The sequence below is a fragment of the Netta rufina genome, assembly GCF_964035555.1.
Source record: "Netta rufina genome assembly, chromosome: 1".
NCBI classification, from domain to species: domain Eukaryota; kingdom Metazoa; phylum Chordata; class Aves; order Anseriformes; family Anatidae; genus Netta; species Netta rufina.
Window position 1 is genome coordinate 149,157,212 of NC_140123.1, and position 23,071 is coordinate 149,180,282.

General features: G+C 43.2%; 1 protein-coding gene across 2 annotated transcripts; it reads right to left on the minus strand.

The window, feature by feature from the left end:
- Nucleotides 1–4,473: 4,473 nt before the first annotated feature.
- NFYB (nuclear transcription factor Y subunit beta) lies at nt 4,474–22,905 on the minus strand. 2 transcript variants are annotated; one of them, XM_084306240.1, is made up of 7 exons: nt 22,789–22,905; nt 12,832–12,925; nt 12,199–12,329; nt 10,138–10,335; nt 8,088–8,169; nt 5,125–5,204; nt 4,474–4,917 (listed from the first exon to the last, which is right to left on the minus strand). In XM_084306240.1, exons 2-7 carry the CDS (start codon nt 12,923–12,925, stop codon nt 4,885–4,887), a joined length of 618 nt encoding a protein of 205 aa, XP_084162366.1. In that variant the 5' UTR covers nt 22,789–22,905; the 3' UTR covers nt 4,474–4,884. The 2 variants fall into 2 exon arrangements, with proteins under 2 accessions (XP_084162366.1, XP_084162367.1); XM_084306241.1 differs by lacking the exon at nt 22,789–22,905 and adding an exon at nt 21,847–22,015.
- Nucleotides 22,906–23,071: the final 166 nt, after the last annotated feature.

Here is a 23,071-nt window from a genome sequence, read left to right on the forward strand (position 1 = left end):
AAAAAAAAAAAAAAAAAAAAAAGGCCTTTTTAGTTGCTTCATTTGTAAAAATGTGGCGGCTGCTGCTGGTTTTGAATAGAGCAAGGGCTGAACCAGGTCCCTGGGCCCCTGGTCTCGGTGTTCCCACCCCAAAAGGATGGAGCCTGCTAGCCCGTGGCACAAACGCTTTCCAGCTGGCTTGAGGTGAGACTTCTGGCTCCCCTCCCTTCTCCCCCAGCACTTAGCTTTTCCTACCGCCTGGCTCCAGGCGGCTTTCTGCTCGCCAGATTGCTTTCCCCGGCGTCTTGTTACGCGGGGAGCTCAGGCGTCTGGCTGGCTTTGGGTTTCATGGCCAGGGCTGAGGAGACGGACACCCAGGGACAAACCTGTGCATCCCGGAGTCCTTCTGTCGGCGCTGTGCTCTCCTCTCCGTTGACGGGACGCAAGCTCTGGTGGGGTCGGCTGTGAGCCTTCTGGGGGTGAGTACCGAGCCACGAAACGCTGCAATTTGTTAGCCAGAACCAAACCCTGTCAGGCAGAGCTGTCCTAAAGTCAGTTGTTGTCTCCGATTCTCAGCCACATTCAGTCTCAGGCACACCCACGTGCAATTTTCAGCCTGAAGGACGCTGTTCTCCCCAGCAGATTTAACCCCCCAGCAGCTTTCTTCCATACAAAGGCAAATCAGGTGTCTCACTGTGTCTGATAAATGGATCCTCCTGCAATAAGATATTCCAGGAAATGACCCTGGCAGGGTGCCTGGAGGGTTTCCTAAACCAGGGTAGCTGCCTCTGCAGCCAGAGCTGGAGACTGCAATTTAATAAGCTCGGTGCAGCTGGCACCAATTTGGAAACTATTGTGCATACAAGCAAACCGCGCTCATTCCCAGGGGTATTTGGCCTTGGATGTGAGCGCAAGTGGAATTTGCACTGAGTTTCTACAGAGTTTTCCATGAAATTTTTACATGCAGAGGGTCAGCTGTGGCATGCCGTCCATCATCACGCCAGTTTCACAAATCAATAGGTAAACAGATCAGCCTTCAGTTGCTTAAGTATAATTTTTTTTTTCCAGCATTTTTAAGGGTCAAAGGGAGTGATCATGCCAGAACCGTCTCTCTTACTTTCAAAGAGGGAAATGGATCCCTGCTTTTAACTGGGTATGTCTTAAACTCTACCACATCCAAGAGGCGTCCTCCCACCACTGCTCTTGTTCTTTCCACCAAACCTTTTTGGAACAGGAATACATCTGCATTATCAATATTTAACTTCTGCCCCTGGAGGCCTTGGACTCCATAAAACATCCCTACAGCATTACTCATCCTAGAATCTGCATATAAGATTTTGATTTACAAACGTTAAGAAAATTCACTTACGTTTAACTGAAAAACTTCCTTTCCTTTATTCAGTGCAAATTAAATGTCAAGAAAGTTTAGCTCGCACAATTTGGGAACGCCGTGATTTACAAGCACGTTATCTTCTCTCTGTAAATATAGTTGAAGCAGAAAGTCTGCGTGACTTAACTGGAACATTAATCACATCCAAAGCTCTACAGAACGAAGAGTTTTATAGCTATAAGCAAGGCTGCTGCCAGCTCTTATCACGACAGCGAGGTGGTGGGGAAAATAGTAGCCCTCAGCTCTCCGCTGTGCTCTCTGCACCTCCTGTGTCTGTGCAGTGGCCCATATCCTTCCCCTTCTGCTGAAGGAAAGGGAGAAATCAATTTCCATCCTTCTGCACCTACGGATGCTTAGAGCACATTAGTGGGCAGCGTTGGGAAACTCTGCAGTAGGGAGCAGCTACTTACCTGACTTAATTCACCCTATTTAGGGGCCTTTCAAGGAAGACAGTTACTTAAAGTATAGCCCACATCATTCATACTGATTTGGGGGCAGATAAGCATGGGTCAGTTAACATTTAGGATGTGCTGCCTCATGCCACAGCCCCCTAACTACAACATCCAGACGTATCTTAGTGTATTTTAGTATACAGCAGAGACCAGAGCCAAGGAATAAATACAACGATAAAGATGCATACGTACATCAACGTGACTGGTAAAGGCAGAGCCTCGGATCCCATTAAACCTGTGGGAACAAAAATGTTTTTGCACAGTTACATTGTTTAGAGGGAAGGAACGTGGTGCTGAGATATGCTTGCAGTGATAAGAAACCTTAACAATGCAGACAAACAAACTCCTTAAAGCAATTAGGTGAAAATCATGGTGTCAAGCCAGGTAAGTGAAGAAACATTGCCACCTCAAAGAGTAAAAAAGTCAAAAGAAATCTGAAAAATAACAGACTGGCAACTGAAAGCCATGTATCAGCTGTGAAGCATCAGATAGGGTGTGAACCTGGATTACCCAGTCAATGGGGAAATGGGAGGGTCCTGGTCATCCAGAAATGAAGTCTATAAACTGTGCTAGGTGTTTGAGCATCAATGCTATTTTAAGTAAACTTTCTCCAAAGTTTTACCACAAACTGCCACTGCTATCTTCATCTCAAAGTCAATTCAGGGCTGTTAGGTCAAACAAAACATTCAGGGAAACAACAGCAGTTTTGTGGAAGCAGATGGGATACAACAGGAATGGGGAGTGGTCACTCTCATTTTTGATTTTAGCCACTTTTAAAGGATTAGTGCATTTAAAAACAGGAAGGTGAAATTTTTTTATTTTTTTTAAACAAAATTAAGAACTCACAGTGGTTGAGTGGCTGTGCTAACTACCACTGACTAGTATAAATTAGGTAAATTCCCTTGGTTATTTCCATGTATAGGCCCATGTGTGCTTTACCAGCACTACAGTACCCTACAAACTTTATTAGTTTGCTTCAGAAAGCAACCACACAGTGTATTGTACTATTGCTTGTACATGTTTTTTCAAAAAGTGAATAAACAAGGGTTTTGTCAGTCAGCCTTGGGGGAGGAGTGGGGTGGGAGTGAATACAGAAAAAGCCAAACAAACCACTGTCAGCTCTTTTGCACCTATGCTGGTACATAAACCACAAACTCCAGAAAACACTTAAACCTTAACTCACAGAAGAGCAGGCAGATTGAGAAAAATATAGCTGCTGTCAAGCAAATGAGACAGACGACCTTACCTCCCTTTGTGCCCGTTCAGCTGCCAAACCTCTAGCTCCTCCTTAGCTGTAATCACAGCTTTCTCCGTTGCGGATTTGGGTGCAATTGAGAAGAGGGTATGACGGCCTCAAATAAACAGAATACAAACAGAAGGGGCTCTTGTACTGATCGTGTTATTCAGTTGTATATTTAATGAAAAACTCCATTCGTTTAGTCATAGCTGCTGAAGAAAGACAGACTGCCACAAAACCCAGAACATCTGCCCAGACTGCTACAGGACACGCTGGATCTCCTCCAGAGGCTCTGGCAGCATAATGCTGATTTGTAAGAAGCACTGTTGAAATCCACGCATACATAGAAGTTTTTGAGTAACAAAGAACTGGCTATTTCAGGCTTCTGGGACGTCTTAGTTGAAGCTATTTTTCCATTATTAAACGGTTTTGTGGGTTTGTTTGTTGTTGGGTTTGTTTTTTTTTTTTTGAAAGACAAAACCAGCAAGAAATTATATGGCAATAGATTTAAGGTATGGTTTGTTTAAATTAATGTCAGGTATACGGAAAGATAATTATTACATTTCAGTCAACTGCAAACAGTAAAAATGCCAAAGGTTCCAAAATTTAGTCCAAATGAGATAATTACTAAAAACACCACCCCTATCCTAACAGGCTAAGAAATGGCATCTAACAAAATTACCCACCCAATTATTAATGAACAGCAATGCTACTAAGAACAGCTCACTAAATTTACAGAACTACATTATCTAAAGTTTATTGCAAAACCAGAAAAGAGACAGCAAACTTGAAGTCTGTCTTTCATTTCAGATTTGTATCGCTTGTCCGAGTTTCACTCACTCACATACACACACACACACGCAGCCTGTACACAGAAAGTTGCTAACACATTTGAGTTCCCACAGTCTCGCAAGAAACCTTAAAACATTTCAGTAAAAAGTTAAAATGAGGTCTTTTACCACAAGGACTATAAAATCCCCCCTCCCGCCCCCCACTACTGTCAAATTTCTAAGTTTTGGATTCTAAAAAGCATACATAAAAAGGAAGTTATTTCAGTAGCACAAAGACTGCCTTAAACATAGCAAAGTACGTCTAAGGAGTTAATGCAACTGAAAGAAAAAAAAAGACCTGCATCATACACAATCAGTGTTTTAATTAACACTGCTGATAAGCTCTAAATCTCTAGCTGGAGTAGAGCATTGTTTGTTTCTGATTAAATTTTAATTCTCAAATTACATTAAAAAAAAAACAGTTGTAGCAATTCTTCTGAGCTGCTAGTTTCATGAGGAAAAAGTCCCTTTCAAAATTTCAATAAATATACTGACATCTAAAGTTAGTTGAGGTTGTCATGCAAGACAAGTTACATAACCAAGACCAACTCAATCTTTATAATAAAGGCAACTTGCATTCAAAAATGAACTTTACCCTTACATTTTTATTCAAAGGGTAAACATGAATTAACCCAGCTGTTTACCTGAATTACAAAAGTAACATGATTCAATATGAAAATAAGAAACTGTCTACAAATCTCTGACAGTAATAAATTGCAATATACAATGCATACAGGAGTTATACAGAGCAACAAACTCTTGTACAAAACAAAAATACTTTAATACCTTTAAAATCCAATTTGTTTTTTTTAAAATCATTCATGAAAAAGATTTGAGTCAGAATTCACACCTCAATTAGTCTAGCTTCAGGTAGCTACATTACAGCTATTTAATATACAAAGAGATAAATCTCTCCACCAGTCATTAAAACTGTCTTTTTGTTAGAGTTTCACTGCTTCTGCGTCTCATGTTCCCAGATCCAAAGTTGTCTTCAAATCATGAGAACTGAATTTGTTGAACACCGGAGATCTACAGAAAGAAAACGGAAGCTTACGTTCAGTGTAACCTTTTTTTGAAATTGCACCATCGTTAGCAGCCTCGAGTTGTCAGAGCGTTGGAATGTCATGACAGCCACCAAAAGACTAAATCATCGATTTCTGGTTTTCAGAACAAGGCAGCTGAACTAGCGTTTGAATGTTAGCAGCAGAAGGGAGAACAGATGACGGGATACTGTACCTGTTGGTATGATGTTGTGTAGACCATAACATTCTGCTGTTGGCCGTCTGTAGTTATTAAGCCTGCTGGCAACTGATTAGCTGAAAGAAAAAGCATTTGAAGAGAGTTAGACATGATCTGCAGGCTACATGGAGCCCTGTTTGTAGCATCTGTCACTTAAATAACATTTAGTTGTGGTCCACTCTGGGACTACAGAGCAATTCCTCTCAGGACAGCTACATACTACACTGCATTCAGTCATGCTTGTTACTGAGTGTGAAGTGTCAACGAGCTTATTCCCATTAGTACTTCAGAATCCAAATCCATTATCTGATTTTTCATCACTTAATCTGCACGTATCTGAACAAGAAACCCAGTGAAAAAGTCATGCTTCTTTATAAGAACAGGGACCTGAATGTGGAAGAAGCACAAAAGGTGGTAGAGATGAACAGAGGCAGGCAATGAATAATAAAAAGAAAAAAAAAAAAAAAAAAGAAGCACTGGCAGAGGTATTGACAGGAAGCCAAAGACCTGACATTATGCCAGATGACTTCAGCATTTCTTTCAGGGTACCACACCAGCGCTCTGAATTTCACAGATGAAAGACACGGCTAATGAACTGAGTAAAAAGCACTTCTGGCATTTGGGGAGAAAATTCAGGGAGTGATGCTCTAAGTTAAACCCTGACAGTAAAGTATATGGTAGGCTCGCTGACATTCAGAGTAAATACACGTTACAATTGTTAGTTGGAAGTAAAGCAGCAAAACTTCCAAGCTGTAAGTTCCTATAGCACACCATTCTCCACTAGGAGACAAAAAAGGGACTTTTTTTCTGTTCTGAATTATGGCTGTTACTATGTACAAATAAGATGCAAACCCCATAAAAATCCAAAAACCCAGCGTAATCCTAACAGCTTTAATATGAAAGCTGGTGCTTGGTTTTGCTGAACATCATCATATTATCTTTCAAACACTTAAGCTGCACATTAAGAGACGCATTAAGATCAGAGTTAGAAACGGCTTGGGCAGGTCTAAAATTTTAGCACCCTTCAACCCAAGTTCCACATCCAACAGCCAGCTCAGAGACCCAGCATTAACCTCTGGTAAAGATCTAAGACCAAGAGCTCAGGGCTATGCTACAGTAACACAGTCTTCACTACTGCTGCTGCTGCAGCAAAACCATCACCCTGAAGGGATCTATAGCTGCACCTCCATGGAGAGAAATGCCTGCAGCACATGACACAATCAGCTACTTCAGAGACATATTTTTTTCCTCCTCTTCTGTTATCTGCTACTGCAATGTCTCCCTTGGCACCCTTCCAGGACTTAGTATTCTCTTCCAAAGCTGCTCTTTTCAAATCACAGCAGGTTAACGCTTATTTCATAGAGCACACTGAGGCTCCCAGGCCTGGGATATTTGGAAAAGGGGGCAGGAGCAGATCTTCAGCCTTCTGCCACTTAATGGGGGCCGTATCAAATTTGTTAAGGGGTCAGAGCATCCACAGATGGAATGGGATTCCTTTTTTCTGGTTTCCAATTTCTGGTGGGCATTGTACTCAGGCCAAGAAGAGTATGAGCATCCCTGAGAAAAAACTTTTAGTGAACTCACTTCTTGGCCCAAAAAAGGTACTGGATGCAGACACAATCAAAACATTCCAACTATTTTTCCCCCTCAACTCCTGAGCTGCAGTTTAAATGCACAAAGAGCAGGCCAGAGCATATACAAGATACAGCTTTTAGAACAGTATCTATATACTGATTTGACAACCTTTCAAGCTGGACAGACCTCCAATAGCTGCAATCCAGGAACTACAAGCAACATATCCAAGGTAAATAAATTGGGTCTGTAGTTTCGTTGGTACCCTACTACTTCTGAACCAAGAACTATTACGTAAGTGAGTACAGATAAGAGTTTGCTATTTGCATTTCCTAATCTTCAATTGGAAATTTAAGTAAAAAAAAAAAAAAGGTAAGCTTTCTGCAAATCCCCTGTAGTATTTAGGTTTAGATTCTTAAATTCCGGTCAGTTTTATGAACTTATCTTCCAACCTAGGAGAGAGCATAAGAATCTCTACTGTTTTGTATAGCTGAAGTCATCAAACTAGGAGCAAAGTGTTCTGTTTCAGAACCTGAGTAGGTCATCTCTGTCCTCAGCCTTCGAATTTTTGCTAGTTCTGTAGTATACCAATGATTTTAAAGAGAAGATTTATCAGGTACGTAAGTGAAAAAAAAATAATCTCACCAGTAACTATGACAAAAGCCACACCTCTTAATTCCTGTACCACCTTATCGTGTAAAAGACAAGGTGAAGGCTATGCAAGATTCCAGCACCAACAAAACTGAAGCAGAGACCCTTATGCTGTGAATTAAGGCCTGACACTTGGAAGAAAAATTACAGTGAATGCATATGATGTTCTTTCCCATATACTTTTTAGGTGCTAATCTGTTTGTTCTTTTGAAAACGTAAGAAATACTAATTGTTTTAGAATTCCGTGAAGATGATGTTCTCCTCTGGCTCTTTCTCAAAGACCAGCTCCCCAAGTCATCACATGATGTTTATTTTTTTTCCCCAACAGTCTTGCAACTAGAAGAAATGGAGCCTAAATGTGTAGCTATTTAAAAAAAAAAAAAAAAAAAGATAAAATTCAGGTTTGCATCTTTTATTACAATACGTGCTTATGTGTAGAAAAAAATACTGTCCCTAATGTATATATTTAAAAATCTTCCAGAGCTGACATTAACTATTACTAGAATGTCAGCATTTACCAGTGTATTAGCTCATTCTGACTGTAAGTTCTACTGACTGGGAAGAGTTTATCTTGGCACAGGGTATACTCCAGACATCCCAAATGAAAGCCTCAGGGGATGTAACACAAGTGGTCAGTCCAGAATGTCTTCCTCAGTTAAGAGTTCTGATGTCTAAAGGAAATGCTATCTTTTGAAAAGCCATAGCAATAATGAAATCAATTAAGGAGTGTTACTTACTAAATGCTTCCTCTGTGAGCTCCTCACTTAGACCATCTCCAGTTGTAACTGTTCCCCCAATTCCCTTTTCTCCTTTCATTGCCTGGAGAGAAGAAAAAAAGTATTTGTATTAGAGTATTGTTGGTGTGAGATTGTTTCAGGGACCCAAGACCTCTATCCAAAGTTTGGAAGTTGAGCTGGAGTTTGAAATCCAAGACCTGAAAAACTACTGTATTTAAGACTGTGCACAGTATGAGAATACATAAAGGGTGTTTTTCATCATAGCTATACTCCTCAGAAACAAAAACTCAAAAATTGAGATTGAGTAGAAAAGGTTTTCAACTGCTGCACACAGTCAGAGATCTGCAGTAACCCAGCAGCAGTCAGCACGTTTGCAAGAAATCACAGAACCTCAGAACTACTGAGTGTGCAACATTTGCTTACCAACAATATGCAAGCGCCATCCTCATACAACTAAGGGTTGACATTTAAAACCAAGATATTGGATTTCTCTCCCCACAGCAAGGACTAGAGCCAGAAGGGGTATCGGCACAGAAAGCCAAGGCTCCTAGTAATATGCATGCAGTTGTACAACTGTGAGGTTCTATTACATAAGAATACACAGGAAAATATTAAAGGTAAGAAATGTGTTCTCTGCACCTGTTTGATGGAGAATAAATGCATAAGCTTCAAAGCAGCATTTCATACAGTACTCTGAAGAGGGAATGGATGTTTAAAATTGATAGGAAAAAACATCCAAACCATTACTTAGCTGAAAACCAATCCCAACGATCTGCTACTACAGTATGTACATCTGCAAAAAATAGACCTCTCAGAAGAAGAGCAGAATAGACCTACTTCAGACTTCTCCAGAAGAACTGCAACTAGCTCGGCACCACTTGCATTTCTAATTAATGCACATGCCTGTGCCATCCAAAGTGCTGTAACTGTTAGAGAGAAGTAGAAAAAGACAGCAGACGGCAGTGCTTCAACTTTTAGATTTCACCTCCTGTTACTCAGTTAAACACCCTCTCACAATCCACCATAAAAAATGATCTTCTGGAAAGGGGAAGTTTAAAGTGCTATCAGCAAATTGAGTATCACTAATGAGCCTTAGTGCCATTAATTGAAAAAACTTTGATTTGCAGAACAGAGAAAGCCTGAAGAACATCGTCTTCCACAGTACTGTTAATTCAGACATCCCTGCTTCACTCATGCCAGTAAAACCAAGCTTATTTTCTTTCTTCTTCCCATGATTATTTTAACCCTGAACAATTTCTTCATTTGGGTTTATAAAGAAGGGAGGTCATTGGATAAAAATGCATTTGATTTGTTTGGTTAAATCTGGTATTCTGAGGTAGCAGAATACAAAGTAAAGAGGAAAGCATCATTTCCTTTGGTCTCCAAACAGCAAGGGGGGTGGGGGGAAAGAACAAAAATTCCAAGCAGAAGCAACTTCTTTTTAAAAAAAAATACATATTTCTGAAAGGAAAAAAAATAAGTCACTTTCTGCTAGAGAAGGGATAAAGAAAAAGTGCTTTTATCACATAACTATCAGGTACGAAGTATCAAAAGCAAACTAAGAAAAAAGTAAAGAAAAACCAACAGATTACAACACCACTGTAGCAGATAGCCTTTTATGCGAATAAGTATTCCAACATGAGAAAAAACTTTCTTTTGCATATCTGAAGCCCAGAAAAGCACTAGGCATTAGGCCAGATCCTCAGAGGATGCTGTCTAGTACAGTTTTATTGACTGAACCCAAAGATCGAATTAAGTATTCTTAATAGGCACCTTTAAAGAACAGAATGATTTACTACCGACAATATATTAGACAAAGTTATTCAGTTGAAAGCTCTAACATCTTTGAATCAGCAAGTCTAATCAAAATGCCTTTTTTTTCCCCCCTGTCTTGTTAGGTTCTGGAACATTTTAAAACATCACTGTAGTCCCAATTGGTCCCTGACAATAGCTGTGAGATACAAGGTGGCCATTACACAATGATGACGTGGAGCTTAGAATAAACACAAGCAGGTCAAATAAATGAGGAAATACTGAAGGATATACCAACCTCTCTGAATTTTTGGAGGTATAACTTCAAAGGTTCAACATAGCTATCAAATCCCAAGGTAGACATGGCAAAGAGAATATCTTCTCCATTAATGGTCTTTCTTTTCTCTTGGTGACACCTCTCACTTGCTTCTGACGTTATAAAGCTGATGAATTCACTTACACACTCTTGCACACATTCTTTTGCATCCTTAGCAATCTAGGGAGAAAAAAAAGTGTCACAAATTGATTCATCAAGACCAAAGAACACTAAAAACACAAAACAGAACAAAAACCAAAACCAAAAAAAAAACACAGCAGGTTGCAATAGATATTAAAGGAAGCATCCCAAAGCCTGATAATAATACCCATTTAGGCAACAACTGTATAAGGAAACCACTGGATGTTATCACTGCTCTGTGGAAGCACAGCTGCAACATGATTTTAACTGAAGTTTTACTATTTCAAGCAGAACAACCAAGTGCCAGGATCTCCTGAACTCATAATTGTGTCCTGTACAAGGTTTTATATATAGATGCATCTCAATATTGTGCCTGAATTTGCTTACCTACTACTTCTCTTTCAACCTGCTCATTACAATATCACAGCCCACTTTCACTTTCCTTTCAATAGACCCAGCAGCTCCAACCCCACTGTAGTACATTCCCACAAACCTGGCAATGACAAGTATGTTTATCCTGACCAGATTAAGGGACTAAAATATATGCCTAGCGGTGAGCTTCTCTAGTGCTTTAATATTCTGGTATAAATTTTGCAAATGAGAGTTCAACTGAAGAAACATACGCCCCTGGCAAGAACGAAATAAATTTGATTATGGTTTTCAGCTGGACAAAAGTAATTTACCTGACTTAAAATAACAGCAACCATTACTCACGATTACTTGGGAAGCTGACAGGAGCCAAATGAAGGATTATAATAATTAAGATTCTTATTCTTCACACGTTAAGAACCTGTTTGTATTTTCTTTTTTTTTTTATATGAAGCAGTAACAATACGTAGAATCTTCACTAGTTCCTCTGATATTTTCAGAGGAATAGAGCCAGATCTTCAGAAGTACTCATCAGCCAACAGCTTCCCTTGCAGCTTTTCACAAAGACCTCCCTGATTTTTCAAGATAGCTCATCATCCCATATGCTAAATTCTTGAGAAAAATCTCATCTTGATTGCTAAAATTCATGACAATATGGACCAGTGAAGAAATTTTCACAGCAAAGATATAAATGTAACACCCAGATCTCCAGAAAGCCCTAAACACTATGAAGTACAAGCAGATGCAAGAAAATTTTGCCTTCTATTTAAAGGGATCTCAAAAAAAAAAAAAAAAGAAGGAAAAAAGGCAGCCTTAGCGAAGAAAAAAATAATAGTTGGGCAAGAAGTAATTCTGGAATACAATAGACAAATGGCAAGTAATAGCAATCCTGCAAAGTTTTAAGATCAACTGGTAGAACATTCAAACACTTATAACCAGTCTTAGCTTAAAATTGATTTAAAAGGTCTGTTCTTAGAAGAAAGAAATACATGTAAAAGAAGTCTTTCAATATCTGGCTTTACTTGCTACACGATATAAGGCAGGCTTCTTAGGTCATTTTGGTATTTGGACATGTAAAAATTGAGGCAACGGATGACTAACCATTTGCTTTCCTCCACGATGAGAAATAGATTTTTATTTCCCCTACTGTATTTCACTTATTCCAAATTTTAAACAACTCAAACAAAGCACAAGATTGAATTTTGTAGGAGAGAATTACATAGAAAACATTCTTGCCAACATGGGATTTTCACCAAGTCTGCCTTGTTATGACAATTTCAGAGAACACATCTTGGAAGAAAAAAAATGCCCTTGAAAGCCCTATGAAGCTCACTCTCAGGAGCTGAAGATCCTGTAATGATGGAAATTATAAAAAGCTTTCAGAACCCTAGGAAAAGTGGACAGATTTTATATATTTTGAAGGCTTTCCTCCAATAAACAGGGATTATTTGGGAATGTTGTGCTACCAGCTTAAGTGCACTCAGAAGGAGTAAAACTCATTAATACACTTTCTTTACAAGATAAAGACATTACCTTTCCTGTTTGGGGTATAGCGTTTTTCATTATCCTTGCAACATTTGCAATTGGAAGATAGATATCTTGTTCTCTAAAACTCTCTTTTGACCCATTTGTATCTTCATGATCATTCATGCTGTCCTCTGTGTCTAATGAAGAAAAGGAAAGTTAGCAGAAATCGTGTTTGATAGACAACAGGCAATAATTAATCAAGCATAAAATATTCCACTGAAAGATTAATCATTTTTGAAAGAGCAGTGTATTAACATTGTAGAAATAGCCACAAAAAGCAACAGATGTGACATCAGGGTATCTTTATGGACGTTCAATATCATATTTACCTTACAATGCACAGAAATCTATGTGGCTGCTGAAAACCAAGCATTCTTAATGTCACGTCAAAATAAAAATCCTTTCTTAAAAGATCGAGTTGTGCTTTTTTTTTTTTTTTGTCATCACCCCCAAGGACACAGTATCAACGTTGATAAATCTAAAACTCACCTTTAGATTACAGGAAAAATGCATTATACGGTGAAGCATTATGAATACAAACAACTGCAAATACTTAGCACGAGAACTGACAGCAGAGAACCGTACAAGAGGTGGAAGGAAATTACACACAGAGAGAAACAGTACTGGTACATTTCTTACCATCGTGAGGCTGTATCACATAGTGACTGCCACCAATATAATCTCCAGCAATTCCTAACTGAGAAGCATCCGTCGTGGAGCTATCACCGTCCATCTAAAACCAGAAGAAGCAATGCTTTCAGGTATGGTTGCTGTGCCGGAAGGGCAGCTATTGCTGAAAAACCACACTTTAAGAAGCTTATGAGACCAATTTTTACAGAGCTGTAAGTATTTTGCCATTTGGGAACAGCACACTCATTGGTGCTGAGCTTTACTCATTGTTTTGGTTTTGATCAGTCCTTTGGATGCAAAATACTAAAGAATTATTGCAGCTATTTCTCTCATTCATCCAAAAATGATAAGTTAAAGGAACTTAACTAAAGGAGAGGTAGGTTCATACATTCCATTAAAACAAAAGTTAACACTTCCTAGTAACTTTTTCTTTTTGACTATTGCCCATTCCCAGATCAGGTATCAGGGCCAAGCACCTATGGAGATGAAAATGCAAAGCCACAGGCAATCAGACTAAACCGCAAGACCACGCTAACAAGTGGAGTGCTTAAAGGTAGTTTTGCTCCCCTTATCTTGCAAAGGAACAACAAAAAGTTTCATTATAAAGAGTTTCATTATTTTTCCAGTAGTAAGGCCACCTAAGACTACTCATACAGCAGTACAAGATGCTTTTGACATTATTCTTCAAGTCCCAGCTGAATTTCAGCTGTGAGTCTGAAGTCTGCAGAACACAGCGTCACAGGCAAATTGTTAGCTGCTTTTCTGACAGTGAAAATAATGAAACTGCTTTGTGAAACCTGCCCAGAAATTCAGCTGAAGGCACAGGCCGTGCACAGGAACATTTGGTTCATGCACCACAAATCCAGATAGCAACTTGTGCGGTTGCAATGACAGGCTGACCAGAACAGGTCAAGGCATCTATTTCTCCAAACAGTCCTCAAAACCTAACCCCAGTTCACCAAATGCATTACCTACAGTTCTTACACAGAGCGCACCCTTTGCTTTCCATTGCCCAAGCAGCTTTTCTCAAGCTGACCAACTTTTCCTAGCCAGACCTCAGGACCAGCTCTCCATCCTCATCCTTCCTGAGGCAGGAGTCACTCCTGGCTGTCTTCTGAGTCATGTTTGCCTTTGCTTTCCCAGCTTCTGTCCTGCCTCGCTCCTCATTTTTCCTCCTCTCACAATGTTCCTACGTGGCGGCCAACAAGAATTCTTCTCCTTCAGGCTTTAGAAACTGGGCACAGTTCAGTAGGGGATTTAAATACTAGGAGAAGGAGTGATGCCAAGAGACAGGCTCCCTTCCCTGCTGCCTTTGTCCCAGGAGGCACCGACCACATTTCAGCCAGAGGAGCACAGAAGATGCACCTGCCCTTCCCATCCTTCTATCCCAGTTATTTGTTGCTAAGTCCCAAAATTTGGGAACAAATTTACTTTGTAAATGAGTAGAAGTTTGTATCCCTTTAGAAAAGTTTGTATCCCTTTAGTTTGTATCCCTTTTTATCCCTTTCCACGAGGAAGCAGCAATCTGGTACATCACTGCCTGCTGCATCCCCATTTTGTCACAGGACACAACGCTCAGATACACCACAGCGAATGCTTCTGCCCAGGCAGCCAGTTACTGTATCACATTTGCTTTTCTACAGAAATAATGAAATTTCTCAAGCACTACCACCAGGCGCTCAGTAGGAAGCTCAGACCAATGTGAAACCGTGGCAGACAACGGCTCTGCTTTCAGAGGGGTTATTTTAGTGCTGCCAAGTACAAGTCTGAATTTGAGTCTCTTAAAACTTGAGCAATCTTGTGTGTTTTTTTTTTTCCAGTTGAAGATGTCTTGAAAATTAGCGTATTAAAAAGTAAACTTTTCCAGAGCATTTAGCTCCCATACTTCCCAGATATCAGGTTTTTGTGGTCTGGGTTTAAATACATAAGATTGTAATGATGCTGCTTTTGGAGAGGGGAAACAATGCAAAAAAATTATGGATGGAGAAGGGGCTCCCAGCACATCCAGATCTCTTTCAACACTGGCTCACAGATTTAAAGATATTTCTGAGTGCGTTTACAGACACCTTTGCTCCAGATTTTCTTTGCTGTGGATAACATTTGACAAGCCTGCTAACGCTCTGCTGCTCACCTGCTCCTAGACAGTCAGCTCTGCCAGCCCCGTCAGGCACCCCGCGCCATCCCTACAAGATGCAGGTACCCCTCCTGTCCTTGGGGAACCACCTCTGTCCCGGGAGGGAGAGGTGGAAAGGGAAGGATTTTGTTGTCGCTGAGCCCCCGCAGCTCACCTGCCTCCATTTACCTGAAAGTGGGGGGAGGCAATCTCATGCTATTTTTGCACCTACCAGAAACATGAGTAACGCAGCCTCTCTCAAATCTGAACTTTGCCTGTGGCCACAAGGGCTGGGCTTTTGCTTTCAAGCTCTGAAGCAGCATCTGGTGCCACACATGGCCACAGATGTGCAAGTAACCTGAATGCTGAGTGCTGCTCACATTCACGGCAACGGTGCCGCCGCTGGAGGTGGCCTCGGCGCTGTTTCAAGGAAAAGCTTTTTCCTCTTCTTCACCGTACTGACTGCTGCACACATGACCTGCTGCTTCTTTTAAGGCACTTCTGGTCGTTTTTGATGGGCATTTGTAAAATGGTTTTGCCCAAAGGGAGGGCAGCACTTTATACTTCAGCTTTCCATGTGCCAGCTGCCGTGCCAATTCACTCCGTCTGCACGCTGCAGGCTCTTTGCTTAACGTTGATTCTCAATTTTCCAAAGGGTTTAGAGTTTGCTTACTCAGCTCACTGTAATGACAATGCAAGGATATGGCAATCCTGAGCATCAAGAACACGAAAACTGACATCACCCTTCCTTAAAACAGTCGTGTCACTTTTCCTTCCTCAATCTGGAGTGGTTACGCTCTGCAGTCTGCTAAATCCCAAAAGCTGCTTCCAAAATTAATTTCGGATTTTCTGGCAGTCTTGTTCTCAGTTTCAGCTCTGAATTTAACTCCGAATTATGGACTCCAAAAACTTTAAGCTTTGAGTTTTATTCAGCCCCAGCTCTATTTTAAATGCCTTGAGGTTCCCCTCCACCCCCGTCCCTTTCTTTTTTCGGTTTTCGATGAACCGTATCTTCTAAAACGTTGTCTTCTTCTGACTGCAATGTTCTTCAAACTTCTGCAGTGATGTGACAACTCACTTGTGTCTGCTCACCCATTCTGCAGGCACTTGCATTTTGTATGTTACCCTTAGCATCCAGCACTAGGTGAACACCAAAGCTTCTCCATCCATACCCATCTGAACCTTTGCTGCCAAGCCCCCGTAACATTAAGGAACCAACGCGCTTTCATTAGCCTCAGTGGCCTTCAAAAGACAATTCCTGTCTGAGTCTCTTCTAAAAGCCTCCTGCATCTCTTGGCAGCTTTGACCTCATCAGATTAATGCATCCTCCAAGATCCGTATTTACTTTTATTCTCTTCTGTGTCCACGTTTCCACTTCTACTTATAATATGTGTCATCTGATAATTAGCGAGAATTTTCTGCTGCTTATCACCATTACCAATCAAAACCAGCAATTAGATCAGCAAAACCGAAAGGAAAAGGCTTGCAAAAGAAAAAGGCAGATCTGTCTCCGATAAAGCAAACAGGCACGGACAGCCTGCTATCTCCTGATATTACTTCTGTGGCTATTACTGCAACAAAGGTTTTCAGCTGCCAGGACAACCTTGGGGCGGTGTAACACCCTTCTGTGTAACACTTGGCAGGGCCAGGTGCTAATCCAGGATCACGGGACAATTTGGCTGGATCACAGGGGAAATTCCAGCTGGAAGGGGCTCAGGAGGTCTCCAGCCTAACCCCCTGCTCAAAGCAGGGTCAGCTCTGCGCTCAGAGCGGGTTGCTCAGGGCTTCGTCCAGTTGTGACTCAGACCACCATGGATGGAGAGGGCCCAACCGCCCCAGGAGCCTGCTCCACTGCTGGACTGGCTTCGTGGTGAAAAGTTTTGGGCCCCTCAGTACAAGAAGGACACTGAGGCCCTGGAGTGTGTCCAGAGAAGGGCTATGAAGCCGGTGAAGGGCCTGGAGCACAAGGCCTGTGAGGAGCAGCTGAGGGAACTGGGGCTGTTCAGTCTGGGGAGGAGGAGGCTCAAGGGAGACCTTATTGCTCTCTACAACTACCTGAAAAGAAGGTGTGGGGAGCTGGGGGTTGGCCTCTTCTCACAGGTAACTAGTGGTAGGACTAGAGGGAATGGCCTCAAGTTGCACCAGGAGAGGTTCAGGTTGGCATTGAGGAGACATTTCTCCTCAGAAAGAGCAGCCAGGCACTGGGACGGGTTGCCCAGGGAGGTGGTGGAGTCACCGTCCCTGGGAGTGTTCAAGGGAAGGTTGGACGTGGTGCTTGGGGACATGGGTTAGTGGTGACATTGGTGGTAGGGGCTGGTTGGACTGGGTGATCCTGGAGGGCTTTTCCAACCTTAACGATTCTACAAAAACCAGCAGCATTCCTACACATTACTCCAACCCCAGCAAGTTCTGTGGGAGAAGTGCAGTCAGATTTCATTTTGGTTTTTAATTCAATGCTGGATCATGGTATCTGAATTTAGCAACTGCACTTAATGCACCGTACAGTCACCCTACTAATATTTCTTTGAGTTCAGAGTTTGACACAAACATGACCTTGCCAAAAAATGTGGCCACTGCTATCCCACTTACTTCATAAAGAACACACAGGTGCTTCTTCAGGTATTATAGTTTATACTTCAGATGATCAAAACTCCAGAAGTCACTTAGATCACCATATATTGAACACTGAATGTCAGCACAGAGTCCGTAATAGATACAACACAATCCAATCCTGAGAAAATACTGCTCTAATATGTTTATAATTAATTTCCCTCAAAAAAAAAAAAAAAAAAAAAAGAACAAAAATAACAATCTTCCAGTGTCACTACAGTTGCTCTGAAAATGCAATACAACGTAGCATAGAAACAACTGCTGCCTGCAGTAACTGAAGTGCCTAGGAGACTAAAAAAAACAGCAATTCTTCAGCTGGCAGGCTTAGTAGGAAAAGAGTGACTTCTTTGGATGGAAGTAGCTGCTAAATTTCATAAACAGACAGAATCCTGGAAGATATAATCCTAAAACTCGTGTTCAGAAAGGGGCCGGGTGGGTGGGTAATCTCAGAGCAGATTACCACAGGACTTGCCACAACTTGAAACACTATTTGCAGATCATGGATCTCGTTTGCACCGTGGCAGTTCTGGCATGCAGAAATTGCGATGTTTTTTTCATACAAGGTGGTGTCTCCTGCATCTGTGTGGCCACCGAATCACATGAGGAAGGAGGGCTCCCAACACATTGCTCAGTAGCAGGCACTACGCGAAACTGCAGTTTTGTGAACTAAACCGCACACTTGTGAAAGGCACTTCCATTTTGCAGCTCACCCTTCTTCGCCTCCAGCACAAGGAAATCACCGACGCTTCTCCACACATACACACACTGACTGAAGCAAGACCAAGAACCAAGGATGTCAGAAATGACAACGTGTGGGTTTCAAAAGTCACGGAACTGTAGAATCATTTAGGTTGGAAAAGTCCCTTAAGATCCTGAAGTCTAACCACCCACCTAGCTACCCAGCCCACCACTAAGCCATGTCCCTGAGCCCTGCATCCACACACCTCTTAAAGACCTCCAGGGCTGGGGACTCCACCTGGGCAGCCTGTTCAATGCCTGACCACCCTCTCCGTGAATAAATTATTCCCGATAGCTGACCTAAACCTCTCCTGGTGTGACTTGAGACTGTTTCTATGTTGGCAAAAAGCATCTGGACACAGAAGCAGCACAAAGTTGATTTTTTTTCATGCCACTGTCATCTCTATTAGAGGGGACCAAGAAGATACAAATGAACAGATCCAGGAAAAGCAACCCCAGAAATATGTTGAAAGGGAAACACTCCAGATCAAGGGCATCAAAGAAAACTCAATGATAAGCTGCAAGCGAGTGCACATACAGGTTTACACTGCCATCTGGTAGAAAGTTTTCTGGGGGACGCTTAAAAAATATGCTTCTGTCAGCTGCCGACAACTCAGACAGTTCCCAGAATATATCTACACTGAATGAAAAAAAAAAAACCACAACTCACTACCTTAAAGGAAATCTTGCATCCTGCTTAATCTTAAAAGCTCTCTTAAGAGACTGGTATCTGTGGCTCAGCTAAATCGTAAGGAGGCGAGAATGCAAGCCCAGAACTGCGAGCACTGAGGCGAGGATGGGTCTTAGACTTACACGAGCATAAGAGGCAAAAACCAAAGGAAAGACGGGAAGGTCTTGCCTTCCGAATTACCTGACAGCACTTTGTGAGCCTGGTCTCTCAAGGGAAACCGTGTGTCTCGTCTTCTAAGTGCTTAATGAGGTATTCATGCACACCACCACTCTGCCAAATTTGCTGTCCCACAAGAGTCCCACCGCAGAAAATTGTACATAAAGAACTGAAGCACCTGGAACTTGCCATGTGGCTGTCCCTGCCACTGAAGCAGGACAGAAATGGTAACTAAAGCTGTAGGTAGTAACTGCTTCAGCTGTTGTAGATTTGTTTTGCCACAATCCCTTATCACAGGAAATGTAAGCCTGAAAGTCTGTACGTAACATCTAAGAGACAACAAAGTTTTGCTTGGGCTTTCTGTACCTTCATTTGCTGCTCCTACATCGAGATACTGAAAGACTTTCTAAATTGAAAATACAGCATTAATTCCCTTTGATTTTCAGTGACTTCTGGAGAATTTGATTTTCCACTGAGTTCTCACCTGGCAGCGAAGCACTGTCTCCTACAGCAGAAAACACTGACTGGGAAACGCATTGGCGGGCACAGGGCATCATTCCAGCAGATCCACAGAAACATAAAGATAAAACCCCTTGGCACGTGCCCGGAACACAAACAGATGCCGCGCCGTCTCTCTCAATCTCCAGCTCCCCTAATCTCTCACAGAGTTCTCCCCCACAGCAGAACAGCCTCAGGAGTGGCAGATTGATGCCGAGAGAACCCGACAGCTTCACTAACACTTGTTAGCCTGCACTGAGCTCCTTCCCCTGGACCACAGGAAGGAATCCTCCCCCTTATGAAATCCAAGCAGGGCCTCTCCACCCTTCCACCATCCCCATCTGATGATGCCAGACACGTTTATGGCCCATCTTACCAGCCCTAATGTCACAGGCCATGGGCTCCCTCACCCTGCAGCGTGGATCCAGCTGTGCTCTAGGAAGCGGTGACTCCTACCCACGCTGAGGAGCTGCTCAGACACACCACTAGCTGCAATATATACAACAGCTGGACTAACAACACGCACATTTTTACATCAAACGCGACTGGATCGGTGCTACGGAGAAGCTGTCTGACCATCCATGACTTCATTTCTGGCAGAGAGAGGAGAGAGAAGCTGGAGACAACCTCTAATGAGCAAGGGAATTTAGGCGGCTTTTTTTTTTTTTTTTTTTGCAGAAGCCAAAGCAGGGCGACAGTGATGAAGAGACACAGCCCCAGCTCCCTCCTGCTGCTGCACTGACCGTAAGGGCCCTGTAATGTTTCCATATATTAATTTTTTGGTGCTTTCCTAGCATCTCTGGTGAAAAGCTAAGCTCATCTGTTTACTAAAACAGCAATCCATAAATCATTTTTATTTTCAAAATCTGCTAACATTTGTAAGTTGACTATGTTTTTTCCTTCATTGTGGTATTATCTCTAGTAAGTGTCAAGGATAATTTATTCCTCTCAAGCAACAGGGCAAGTAAGAGTTTCACAACGCTATTTCAGGACAGGCCACTTTTTTCAGGCAAAATCATCGAAACTGTTGACACTTCATTTTATTCTATCAATGTTATTTATAAAAGGTCATCAGTATGCGTGTACAGTGGCATATTTTGCACTTTTTCTGAGCATCCTGCCACTAAAATATTAATTCCCAAACACTACATTTTTCCAAAGTACCATTGTAGGTCTCTTTTCAGTTGACATTTCTGCAAGTGTTTCCCCACCTTTTTTTTTTTTTTTTTTTTTTTTTAAATAAAAGAAGATGCAACTTCAAAACAGTTTGATAGTGTTTCGTGTTTCCTGTCTTCGCAGTATCTTGGACTGCCTTCGTTTTCCTCTCAAATTCTGTACACTGCCTCCCTCCCTTCATGTAATTATTACCACAAATAGGAGGTTCTCTACTGAACTTTGAACTGCTGTAATTGTCAATTATTAAAGCCTAAAGAGTCATATACAGTCTCCTTGGCTTCTTTCAAACGTAACTTCATGGCTGTACACAATAACAGCCAAGACCATATATAATCACCTGCTCAATGCAGAGCACAAGGAACTCACGCAGACCTCATAAATAATGATTCAGATTAAACCATCGTGGATCTCCCAGAGAATTACACATGGATCCTTCCTTTACATTGAGCTGTCATGCCATAGGCCACAAAAGCAAATTAAAAAAAAAAACAGTAATCGCTAAGCTTGCTGTTTAAAAACGCTATGCTAATGATTAAGCATAAACACCATTTCTCCACTCCTGCTAGCCAATTAAAGCCAGATTGTGAATAACACCCAAAGCAGATCCTTCCATTTTGCCACTATTGCCTGGGCTCCTTTTGAGAAAGCGGCAATGCTTTGCTGTGGTTGTTTTTAATTTGACAATAATGTCTATCCAAATCAAACCATGTGTTGCAAGGTAGGCAAGGGCTGAAATTCATATTTTCACTTCCCTGCCTGCCTAGAAAAGTTCAGGTCATTGTCAGCAATTATTTTGCCACCCCTCCAAACCAACCCAAGCCCACTAGGTAACTTTTACATGACAACTCTTTACAAAGCCCGAGCTTTTTGGCTAAGTCCCAATGGACCTGGCAGAGCTAGGATTTGCCTGGCTTTGCGTCCTTTCAGCATTACACTTCCAGCAGGACCCGCGATACGTTTCCTTCATCCCAAGAGCTGCAGAAGCATTATCAGAGCACGTGTCTCTTTCCCTTTCCAGCGTGATTCCCTGCGAGTAACCTACACAGAGCTCTTCCTTTGGGGTCCACCGGCTGCAGCTTCAGGACGGGATCGCGGCCGGGATCAGCACCTCGCTCTGCCCATCTCCGCCACCTGCCACGCGTGTTCCTGGCTGACCCCCCTACCTGGCGACCTGCTGGACCTCGCATCCTGACCTTCAACACTGCAGCAAGCAGCACCCAGCGCTGGGGCAGGACGAAACCCTCCCGCCCAAACCCCCTGCACCCCCCCCACAGCCCCACAGCCCCTCTTTTCGGCCCCCCCACGCTCCCCGTGGAGCTTCGCGGGGGGCTCCCCACACCCTCCCCAATTTCGGGGCAGCCCCAACGCCGTGGGCGTGGTGGCGGGGCCGCGACCCCCTCAGCACCGGGAGGAGAGAGGAGGGGAAGGGAAGAAGGGAAGGGAAGAAGGGAAGGGAGCGGGCACGGCGGGGCCGCCACCACCACCACAAAGCCGCCCCCCGCCGGGCAGCGGGGCCCCGGGGCCGTCCCCGCCTCCTCCTCCTCTTCCTCCACCTCCTCCTCCTCCTCCTCGGACACAAAATGGAGCCGGGAGGGTGGAGGGGGGGGGGCGCCTCCCGCGGATAGCGAGAGGGCAGCGGTGGGGGCGGCCGCGCTGAGCCCCCCTCCTCCCTTCTTCTTCTTCTTCTTCTTCCCCACCGCCTCCTCCTCCTCCTCCTGCTGCTGCTGCTGCTCCCCGCCCGCCTCGCTTCGCCTCCCGGCTCGGCTCCCCCCCAGCTCCTCCGTGCACAAAGCGGCCGCGGTCTCCGCGGGGCTGAGCTCGCTCGCTCCCCCCCCCCCCACCACCACCCCAACACTTCCTGGTCCCCGCTGGCAGCGGCGGCAGCGGCGGCGGCAGCGCCGGGGCCCGGGGAGGGAAGACGGACATTTCATTCGAGCCTGCAGTGGAACCGGTTACCAATCATTGGCCGGAGCCAGGCACAAACCTCCAGTGCGGCCCTGGTTGGCTCCCTCCGCAAATCGGCTGTTTGGTTGGACGGAAAATGGCTGCGAAGGAACCAGTCCCAGCGCGGAGCCCCGCTTCCCGCAGCCGGCCTGCCCTCCCTCCGCGCCGCCTACCCCGCCACGCGCGCCGGCTCTTCCCCTCAGCGCGCTGCCTCCCGCCGCCAAGCGCCTTCCTTCCTTCCTTTATTTATTTATTTGTTTTAAGTCAGAGGTGCTGCGAGGCCGTCCTGCCCCTTCCCTCTGTTTCCTCTACACTCACACCAT